The 11,804-nt window shown below is 39.2% G+C and overlaps 1 protein-coding gene across 3 annotated transcripts in view; it reads left to right on the plus strand.

Annotated features, from left to right (window-relative positions):
* cnnm2b (cyclin and CBS domain divalent metal cation transport mediator 2b) overlaps window positions 1-11,804 on the plus strand; it is a gene marked incomplete at its 3' end in the record, with an annotated part of 38,286 nt that overhangs the window by 16,442 nt on the left and 10,040 nt on the right. For all 3 annotated transcript variants that reach the window (XM_014010201.1, XM_014010199.1, XM_014010200.1), the window contains 1 exon segment: window positions 11,049-11,192. In XM_014010201.1, coding sequence (XP_013865655.1) covers window positions 11,049-11,192 — 144 coding nt within the window.

The raw sequence follows: 11,804 nt of genomic DNA on the forward strand, positions 1-11,804 counted from the left end.
CACACACACACACACGTGCATGAATTGAGTCTGAAAAGATTTATTTTCTACATGACTGCAGATCTATACGGGGGTGTGGGTGTCTCACAAAGATACAGAGGATTGTTAAATATAGAGAGTAGTAGTTTCTGTGTGTGAGAGTGTGTGTATACTTGTATTTGTACATGTTTTGGACAGTTTCTGGTATTCATACCTACTTTGTCAAAACCAGTACCGGTAGTCTCTATGATGGAAATCCATTTYTTTGGGTTGTGGGTTAGGTTTAASGTAAACAGAGMTAWAGAAATGAMTGGAAATRAATGGAAGTCAATGAAYGTTTCTTATAAGGATAGAAAGASAAACTAGTGTGTCTAACTGTTAAAATATCTCATAAACCGTTGAACGTATTTTAATGAAATGCTCAGAAAGTAATTACTTGATGTACATCTACAGTACAAGTGATTAACTTTTAGAGTCACCACAGCTATCAACATTAGCAAACAGAAAAAAATGACCTTAACTCAATCAGTTTTATTGATATTAGGCCAAATATTGGTGTGGTAGTAGCTGAGAGTCATTCCCAACATGTACTTTAAATACCCGGGGCCTCATGCATAAAGGAGTGTGCAGCTTTCACACAGAAAGTTGGCGTACGGACWAATTTAGAAAAGTGCGCTGCACCAAAATATTCAGATGTATAAAACCGTGCGCACGCAGGTTCCTGCGCACCTTTCCTTCATACATCCCAATGAACGTGGAACTTAGCGTACGTGAGACTCCTCCCCTGACACGCCTACATTTAAATCTGTAAAATAAATGTAAATGTGTCCAGCGTGTGAGATTCTCCTCAGATTGTCCTCTCTGTGGGATCAGAAATGATTTTTAGATGCAGGAAAATTATACATTAAATGGAGAATGAGTGAGAAAATTGTCAGCGGGGTGTAAAAATGAGTTTGCCACTCGCAAAGGTGTGTGTGGGTGTTGGTGTGTGTGCGCATGTGCTGCAGCGGCGCATGAGGCTGACAGACATTTCCACCTTTACACGTCTTTAATAAATGACTGTAAACACAGAGAAACCTATGACTGGTAGAACTTAGAAAAATATTTATTAAATAGTTGAAGTGAAGGAACGAGTGACTCGCAGCGCTGCGAGTTTCTGCCGCGGTGTGATTTATATTTTAAAATCATGAAGTTTCTCATTCAGATCAGCTGCACGACTTGACTCAGAACTACAGTAAAATACCTGATTGTATTTTTTTCGGTGTGATACAAATAAACAAACAAAAAACACGCTGTCCTCAATTCTTCTTGTGGTGATATCAGCCTGCAGAACAGCTGACGTTGATCCATAAATTACACACAACTTTACGCAGCAACAAATCTGTTGTCTGCGTCTTGTGACGCTGAGGAATCATCACAGCTGAGATGTTCTGAATTAATATGCTGAGTTTTTTTTCTCAGTGAGAATTAAAAGGTTTCTTTCACTCATTTTATTGTCCTCAGCTGTGTGTGCGCTCTGCAGGCCATGCACTCTGCATGTGTTTCCAACTCATGACAGAAACATAACACTTTACAGTTTACAGACTGGACTGAGGTTCTTTGATCATTTTTAGACTGATCTATTTTCTTGTCTGAGGTTAAAGGATTTTCAGTCGCGGGGTTCAGTTTCATGATCGTTTGAGTTTAAACAATAAAAACACAAATTAAAGAAAAAAATCTTAACTGTGTTCAGACGCTCCTTACATCCAGAAAACACAACRAAGTCATATTTTTATGGATTCAGGTCAGATTCATGACTTTGTGAGTTAAAACTGTCGACTGAAAAACTTTGCGTGGCTGCCGCACATTCTCACAGCAGGTGAAAAGTGTGCGTAAATATACGCAGACTTTCATGCAACGTTGGATTTGATACATCMCAACGTGGGCGTAGAACCTGGCGCACGCAACTTTTTTATGCGCACGCACCGTTTATACACGAGGCCCCAGATGATTTTAGTTTAAAACTCTGGCATAAAAGGTGATGGGTGAAATGCATTTCTTCAAGGATTGCTAGGACTTTAATGACTTAATTAGTTAATTAAATAGGTAATCAAATGTTTTGAATGTAAATCTGTTTTTGTCATGTCATATTTTCAGTTTGGGATGTTACATACAAACTTCCTTTCTTTCCTCTTTTTTAAGTCTTCCTACAATCAGCAGTGGCGCTCTGTGAACTCAGTCCAAGTGAAGTTTTCAGAGTCTCAGAGAGCAGAAGCTGTAGTGACCCATAACATGACTAATTACCATAGTTTGTTTCCTTTTTTATCTAAATGTTATAAATAACTCACTGGGGATTTCATTTATCTGTATAATCTGTAATACTTGTGGACAAAAATGGACACAAACATGCAGACAGACAGATTCCTGTCTATGTCTCCAGATAATACAGTTCAAGCTACTGAATTACATTGTGTCACTGTGAGGCCATCTCAGTCTGGGTTTCTGAGAAGTAAAAAAATAAAAAATCCTGTAAATAGTCAGCATGTTAGCAGCATCAGGGTGAAGGTTTTATTCATTTCAGTGGAAAAATGGGTCAGAATAGATGGAAACTTTGAGTGTTTCTTTTTTTAACCGGAGGTAGATTTTGAGGGAAGATGATCCAGTGGGTTCCCATCACCCTAAGATTGCACTATATTTGTCAGCGCTCAAATATTTGGAAAAATAGGGGGAGAGTAAAGCAGGAAGGGGTGGGGGTGGGGGGGGGGGCTGCGATGAGTGTCCACAACAGATACTGACCCCTCATAATCCCACCCCAACTCTCTGAGCCTTATGTGACTATTAATAGGGTCAAAATTGCACTATGGAAAAATATGACAAAGCTACATTCCATAAATAAGCTGGGAATGGTGGAAAAGAGCACACGGCTCAGTCTCTGAAGGCCTGAATGAAGGTTCTCAGGATATGGATGGATGGATGGATGAGTGAATGAATGAATGAATCAATAGAGGAATGACTGAATGATAGATTGATCAATGGATGGATGGATGAATGAGTGAATGAATGGATTCATAGAGGAATGAATGAGTGGATGAAAGTGAATGATGGATGGATGGATGGATGGATGGATGAGTGAATGACTGAATGAATGGATCAATAGATGGATGAATGAGTGGATGAAGGAGTAAATAAATGGTTAGATGTATAGTAGCTGGCTGGATGGAAAGATGGATGAGCGGCTAGGTGGATGGATGAGTAGATTGATGGATAGATGGGTGAGTGGATGGGTGGATGAATGGCTAGATGGATGGATGAATAAGTGGATGGATGGATGGATGGATGGATGGATGGATGGATGAATGGCTAGATAGATGGATGAGTGAATGAAGGAGTGGATGGATGGATGGATGGATGGATGGATGGATGGATAAATGAATGGGTAAATGGATGAATGAGTGGATAGATGGATGAATGGCTATATGGAGTGAATGAATGCTGAAGTATATTTATTCTACAGAGTAAATGTATAATTTTGCTTGCAGTTTTGATAGAAATGTTAAAAACTAATTATTTAATTTTAATATAAACAGAGATAAACATGCTCAACATCAGGATTTTCTGTTGAACTACGATCCTTTAGCTCGTCTGCTCTGCCTTTTTGTTGCTTTTAGAATGGTTTTAAAGAGCTCAACATCTGAACCATCCTTTGTAAAACTAAACACTTCCTGTTGTTTCGTCTCTGCATGTGTGATTAAACCAATAATAAATGACATAACTATCATTTTCTAAACTGCTCCACATATGAGCAGATTAATGACTAATATATTTGTTTTTGACTTGATTTCTTGATGGATGAAACTGAAAGCGGACTGACCCCTGGCCCTGCTGTGTGTGCCGGACTACCCAGCATGCATTCAGCCTCAGGCTAGTTAGACAGCCCAGATGTTAGGCAGCAGTGGTGGGTTGTAAGACCCTGGAAGACTGGTCTTCAGATGGACACACTTTTTGAGACTGCTGCCAAGTTCAAAGCTCCAGAGGAACAGCCTCCAGTTCGCTTTTACAAAACCCACTGCTTTGACGCTAAGAACAGACAGATCATCGTTATTTGTTTTTGAGAGCTGGATTGTTTTTTTTTTGTTGTTTGTGATGTGGTATTTTGTCTTTGTGGAAAACTGGAAAGTATGCACTCATCTTGTGGGACAGTGAGGTGATCTGAGTAGTGCTACCGTGCAAGTGTGTGTGTGTTTCTTTGTATTTGTGTGTAACAATGGGGAAGGCAGTAATAGACTTATGGCTGAAAGGGTTTGCAGAGCTGCTTTAATGGTAACCTCGCAGTTTTTTCTATTTATTATAATATRGTTTTCTTGCTGCAGCTGCTGTAGTGTAATAAAAAAATCTTGAGCTTGGAAATGTTTGGATTTTAAAGGTTTGGTGCAGTTATTGTAGGTTGGACAGCAGCATTTTACAAATCAACATATCATTCCTTTATGGAATATCGCCCGCCGCTTTTCATGTCAAGAGTTTAGATCATCTTATGTTGCGAAATGACAGAGTCACTGTTGCAATGTGTTTTCAGTAAAGTCCCTGTCACATTATGTTTTAGACAACTTATACCAACTTATAAAAAGTTTGTCCAACACTAAAGATGTGTAAGTTGAAGATGAAATAAAAAAAATCTTTCGGACCTATACATACTGTAATGCTAACAATTAGATCGAATATACAGCCAATGTGAGTGAAATAGTTATAACAAAACTTTCATAAATCAGCTTAACTTGTTTAAAACATTGTAGTGTGACAGGACCTTTAGTGCTTATAAGTGTATAAATTGTGGATCAGTCTCAGCTACTACCACACCAAAGTACAAGAACATATTCCATCAAACTCCTGAACCAGAGGAGGAAAAAATGAACTCACCAGTTCAGATTACATTCTAGCTTTCTTTTTAATGATGGATGTTTATGATGCTGAGATGTGTGTTGCGTTTATGGGAGGCATCAAACAGATTATGTAAACTAAATTTCCATTTTTTATGGACAATAAAGTTTTTATCTGATCGTATCTTATCTTTATCATAACCATGGTTGTGCTTTGCTGTGGCAGCCATCTTGAATTGRGTGAACTCCAAAAGCCAATGTTAGTTGTCCAATCAGTGATTACTTTCTGAAAGTTTCAATGAGATTCATGAGATATTTCGCTAACAGCATTAATGCAGCTCTTTTTGTTAAGGGTCACRGGGAGCTGGTGCCCATCTCTTGTGGTTACACCCTGGAGTCAGCGGTTAAGCTAACGTGCATGTTTTGGTACAAACATTAGCTCTTGATTTGCTGTTGTTCTAGATCCAGACTGAAATCCCTCTGACTGCTGCCTACTGCCTGACTGCTCCGGATTACTCCACACAATCCCACTTACAATAAAAAAAATTACATAACTATTCCTTCACAGCTCACACTGACAACACCAGCATACTGATGTGCTGCAGCTGATTCACATTAAGGTCACCTTGAGTTTTAGCGAGCTGTTTCTCTCTAGTACTTTGTTATAAATAAGGAATATTTTTATAGAGGTTATAGCTGGAGGAGGGGGATCAGTCTATGTGTTCTGCTTGTCTTGGTTTTCTTCATGGATGCTCAGGCTGCCCTCAGCTGGTGTTGAACTGGTGTTTTTTAGGTTTGTACAATTTCTGTCTCATTTTTACTGTGTTTTCTGTGAAGATCTGTTCTGGTTGCACTAAACCAGGGGTCTGCAACCTGCGGATCTGGGGCCACATATGGCTCTTTGGTCCCTCCATATTGGCTCTTTGAAAATGTGACCAAACATAATAAAATTATTTTTTTTTATTTTCATACAACAGAAATCAATTAATACAAAAGTAAAAAGGTAAAACGTAAGCTCATGTTAGCCTGATGTTTACCTAAATGTTCCAATTTTTCTATGATCTTTCTCTCAAATCCATCAGAATTACCTTTAAAGAATTTAAAGACTAGGTTATAAGAAGAATTAGAAAACAATATGCCTGAATAGTTCAGTTGTAATAGTTTTTATGAAATTTGGTGTAAACTACAGTATTTTTCTTGTTTAAATTTGTCCTGATGTGTAAAAATAGTAATAAGTAATCAAAATGACAATATATTTTTTTAATTTTATAACATTGCCTCCACTGGCCATAAAGGTTCCCGAAACGTTCCATGGACCAGCAGTTGATAATCACACTTGTAGCTTTTTCTGCAGCTCTGGACACATTTTATTAGTGAGCCAAGGAGCAGAAATGGCTCTTTTGATCATGAAGGTTGCAGAACCCTGCACTAAATGCTTTCATGAGAGAATTAGTTGAATAGTTTGTTGGAGAGTCTGTAGCTGCAGGATTCTCAACTCTGTGAGAAAAAAACTGAGATAAAACCTTTAGAAATGAGTTTTACATGGAATAAAATGATGTACAGAAGAGCATTGCATTCACCAAAGAAGAAAAATAGACTCCTTATTTTGTAGTTACAAGATCGGGATCTCATAATTACGAGAAATTAAGTAAAAAGGAGTACTCCTTGAGGATGTACGTATGATCGTGAGCAGATACCGGATGTAAAAACTGGAACTATTGTTTTGAGTTTATGTTCCACCCGGATGTGTTATCATGTGATACCAAAGCGAGCTGAATGTTTACCCACTAGAGTTGAATAAAGTTAAAGCCTGCAGGATTGAAACTGGACCAAGTGTGTGCTCTTTATGTACGTTCAGGAGGTAATATAACAGTGGATAGTTCTTTGGGACACCACCAAGTCAGCCTGGGTGTATTTCAGGATGAAGCATCCTGGTTTAATTGCTTCTGCAGGAAGAGAGTGACTTCCAGCAGCTCARAGTAGGCTTTCCTCCTGAACAACCCCTAGGACTTAAGATACCTGCACAATRTCGACATACTAATATTCAGTTGTGAGCAGTAACAGAGTACATTTACTTGAGTACTGTACTTAAGTACATTTTTTGAGTATCTTTACTCAAAAAGTCATTATTTTTGGGGGAGCTTATGACTTTCACTCCACTACATTTGTAGGAAGCTTGTAGTTACTCGTTCCTTTTGGCCCAACATAGCTTTGTAATCCGCTGTTGCGCTTTTTCTTTTTTTGAAATGCAATTGGCCAAATGCTATGTTCCTCACAGGGGGAACCAATCACAGTCATAGCTCACACCTGGGATAGATTTGGAATTACGTCATCCTTGTTAACGATCGCGAGCTGAGCTCTCTCCATCATTTCAAACAGAACCCAGCAACGGAGACGGTTGTAGAAGCTCAAGCAGAGAAACCAGCGCWCCCATGACCAGCCAGCTTGGTGTTTAAGATATTAGGACTGAAAAATACTTYGTATCAGTTTAAACGTCTTCTGTTTTCACCGTTGATAAACTACACTTCTGCATTTAAGTACTCACCGCTAACTTTATTGTATTTTTATGCTGAAGTCTTTACAGATGGTGTAGAATTTGTAGAGTGACRTGTCGATACATCAGGTGGTTTCTGAGAGACAAGATTCTGTCATACTTTAACTTGAGTAGATTTTTGACTGAGCAACCTTTACTTGTGGTTGAGTAAGATTTGACCATGAGTATCAATACTTTTACTCAAGTACTAGAGGTGAGTACTTTGTCCACCACTGCTATTATTAATGCCATCCACATGAAGTMAACTCAATATTTCCCAGTGTCTCATAYGCACTTTGAAGTGTATTCTGTAAGATTAAAAAGAAAGTAAACCCACAGAGATCATGATTAGGTGGTGCTAAATGCTCAGCCTGTTTAAAATATCTACTTAAAATAAATTAAATCTGTCAAAAGTGCTAAACGACATAAGTTCTGCAAAATCTAAGGTCAAAAAAATTAACCCGCGCTGCTTTTCCTGGAAGCACGATTTGGTCTTACCATCCTCTGAGACCGAGTAGCATTAAGAAAATATTTTCTGTATGATTTTCCTTTGCCCTCTGGAATCTGTAAAATGTCTGTCACTTTACGTTTTGCTGCTCGTGGGACAGACTGTAACACAAACACTGTTGAACGCTGCACAAACATGCTTTCAGTTTGTCATTTTCACAGACTGTCTTCCCATTCAGTTCGATCTTGTCTGTGTTATTYTTATTTTAATCTCATGACCCGCCGCTGAAACTCCTCAAACGTCAGTCAKCTTCAAATCAGCTCCTCCGTATAGGGAGTAGAGAGGACGTTTATGCTTCTGAGCCAAGTGTGCTTGCTCGTTTTCRCTTCTACCTTCAGTAACTTTATCAGTCGTCTTACATAAAGAGCAGAGGTCGGGTCTTTTTATGTTCCACACAGGTGAGAGTGACAAAGGTCCTCATYGGATCTTCCTCATGCTCTGATAAAGATGTTCATATTTTGCAGGTGGGAACTCTGTGTTCTCACTAAAAATACTTACTGATGACGGTGCTCAGTTTGTGCTAGGGCCGGCTTTAGCCAATTTGGCAGTCTAGGCAAGATTTCAGGTAGCCCYCCTTGTGCAGTTTTTTAAATCTCACTACCAGTTTACATTTGTATTGAAATAATTTTGGCTGTATATTGTTTTTATCTTTARAAACCAGGTTGAGKTAAAATAGTTAATACAGTTAATATAATTCATGTGTAACAGAATGGCAGAAGTCTTCATCATGCCTGCCACCATCCAGCAGTGCAGTTCTAGCGGGGTCCTGGGGTATACTCCTGCAGAAAATCAGTTTAATTTTCCAGCAATTTGAAGAACATTTTTACTATATTCTTGGGATTAAAAAAAACACATAAAATCAGCATTTTCTGAAAGCAGAACACTGAAAACCAGATCAGACCAGGGATCATAGCTAAAGGCTCCCACATTCTCGTGTGGACTGTGCGCAGTCTGTGAGCGGCGCGGACTCCGCGCATAATGTCCGCGGTTGTTTGAGACTTCATACTAGAGTGTACTGACCGCCTGATAAATTCTTTAATTTCTCACAATTTCAGTCATGGTGTCAAGGAYRGGAAGGAWGAGATRGTTTGCATTTTAGCTTTAAAACAACAAAAGAAAAKAACTACTTACCCAGGATCTGAGCYATTTCCTCCCACAAATTAGTTGCTCACTGAAAGTTTTTATATTCCATCTTTGATGCATCATAAAGTTTTCTAATCTCCTCCATGAGTCGCTCTTCAAAATTTGACTCCATGACGTCCACAAATGACACCGATTCTCAACTTTATCTGCTTGGTGTCACATCCAAAACAGTTTGACGTGAACTCGCCGGGCAGTTGATTGTGCGACACCGCAGACGCAGACGTAAAAAATTGATCTCTGCGTGGACCAGTCCAGTGGACGGCTGCTTCGAATACGCATTGAGTCTGCCTCGAGTCCACGCAGAGCAAAGTACGCCCGAGTATGTGGAGGCCTTAAAACTTTCATTATCCTTCTTTTTTCTTTTTTTAATGTACACTCAGCACCAGTAGTTAGTCTTGACTTAATCATATGATACATTTTTATGTCCCCCATTTGTGGCACCCCCTAGATGTACAGCACCCTTAGCGTTTGCCTACACTGCCTATGCCACAGACCGGCCCTGTTAACAGGCCGTGTATAAAATCTTATTTTTGTTTATTGATGCTGTTAAAATTGACTGTAATGGYAAATGAACTGTACTAATATAGCACCTTTCTAGCCAGCTAAGAAAAAATATTGTCCATCTTTTCCAAATTATTCTTTTAAATAAAAGTACAAAAACAACCAGCTAAAATAGCCTCTTTGAGCTCAAACCAAAATGCAAATTCTTCGTCTTTTTTCAGAATTTTAAGGTCACAGTCAAGATCAAATTAGGATTTTTTWATGCTTCTTTAGTTACTTAATTCTTAAAGTTTATGTGAAGTGTTTGTAGAAGATGTCATGACAGAGGAAGACGTGCACGTTGGTCGATGTTCCTGTGCTGTGCTGGCCTCTCTTTCTCTGGGTGTTTCAGAGTTATTGCATGCTTAAGGACTTCTTTAGCTTGATTAGTTTAACCCATGAAGCTCTGTGTAGGTTTRTCAGTGATACAATTTACAATAAAAAAAGACTTTGGCACCAGTTATGGTCTCGTGGTGCAGCCATTATCAACAGCTCATTTTTATAACTTAAATCTATTTCTCCAAAATATGAGATTAGTGATCCTGGTTCAGTTTCAGTCTGTATCATGTGAGGACACTGAGGAAGCAATCGGCTGCAGTGCAATAAAACATTTGATTCTGTTCTTCCCAGGACCAAAGAGGCCAACACATCAGCTGAGACGCATTGATGATGTACCTGTGTTCTCTAAAAACAAACACATGCTTTCACACACGCATTCAGCCCCTGAAACACATGCATGCACACGTGCGCACCGACATCCTTTGTTTTCTAACATCCAGGGGTATCTGCATGCAAACGGCCCATTCTGAGACAATCTGATCATGCRGAGGAGGTTTGCCCGGTCCGCTCCTTCGCTCAGTGAGAATATCGCCAGGGCGGAATGGAAACTTCATTTTGAAGGGGCTAATATTAGCCCGGGCCTCTGGAAAATTCCTTTTAAATGATCACAAGCTGAGAAAAGGCAAAGAATTTGTTTAGTGTTTGGCCTGACAGTATTCTCTGCACACACGGCAGTTTGTTTCTCAATCTTTTTTTATTATTATTATTTTCAGATGGTACAGCACACAGGAGGGTCCTGGGAACACAGATCTGGAGGCAYGGGGAGCCAAAAGGACTGAAATGATGAAATATAGGACCGTCTGACTGTATATCTCTCTGACTGAATCACTTTTTCCTGGCTCTGTTAACCGTTGGACTCTTTACTGCTTTATCTCAAACTGCTGATCTTTTATCTGAGCAAGAATCAGTTTTATCTTTACATCACTTTATGTCACCTGTAACTCTTCAAGCATCTCTGCAGTGATGAAGCTCACAGCAGTACTGTATTTATTTTATGGGAAAATAAACTGTAATAAACACGGTATTCATTTATGACTTGGGTTTACTACAGACAGAAGTGACTCTGTCTCACAGTGACCTCAGGAGGTCACTGTGACCTCCTGCTCAGACTTTATGATTTTATGACCTTAACTTTGTAACCTGTGTGTGTTAGGAAAATCCCACCTGGCCATAGTTCAGAGGGTGAACAACGAAGGCGAGGGCGACCCTTTCTATGAGGTTCTGGGAATCGTCACCCTGGAGGAYGTCATTGAAGAAATAATCAAGTCCGAGATCCTGGATGAGACGGACTTATACAGTAGGTCCTCCTCTCTGAGCTCTTCCAAAAAATTAAACTGTTGTGAATTTGATGTCTCTATGAGCGCAGAAAACTTAATTTTAGCCTGTCCCGGTGCTGCAAAGATACCTTTATATTCTGTTTGGGTCAGTTTTCTCTATTTTCTGTGATGTTTTCTGGAATATTACGTCACRCTTTTTGCGRCAGAACTGCCAAATAAGGTCTGCATGTCCACTTTGAAACTAATTATAGTTATAGCGTTCCTGCTCCTCCATCATGTCCAACTAAAGTCCTTCCAGGTCTTTAAAGTTTCCTCACAAAACGAGGGCTTTGTTATCAAAATGCAGCCGTTTTTTGACGGACATTATAGTATTATATGCTCTAATGCAGTGTTTCCCAAAGTTGGGATCGGGACCCAAAGTGGTGTCCCGAAACATCAAGGTGGGGTCCTGAAAAGATTTTCTGAATTAATTACATTTTTACCTTAGTTGTTACAAAGAAGTGAGGTTATTATGGATAAATGTAGTATAAAAAACGTTGTTACTATGCCCATGTTTTGTTGACCTGATAGATATGTTTATCATCCAAAAATATCTGGGGGCACAGGTCTCTGCTACTGTTATTTTGTGGGTC

This window comes from Austrofundulus limnaeus, unplaced genomic scaffold (genome assembly GCF_001266775.1).
Source record: "Austrofundulus limnaeus strain Quisiro unplaced genomic scaffold, Austrofundulus_limnaeus-1.0 Scaffold66, whole genome shotgun sequence".
Classification (NCBI taxonomy): Eukaryota; Metazoa; Chordata; class Actinopteri; order Cyprinodontiformes; family Rivulidae; genus Austrofundulus; species Austrofundulus limnaeus.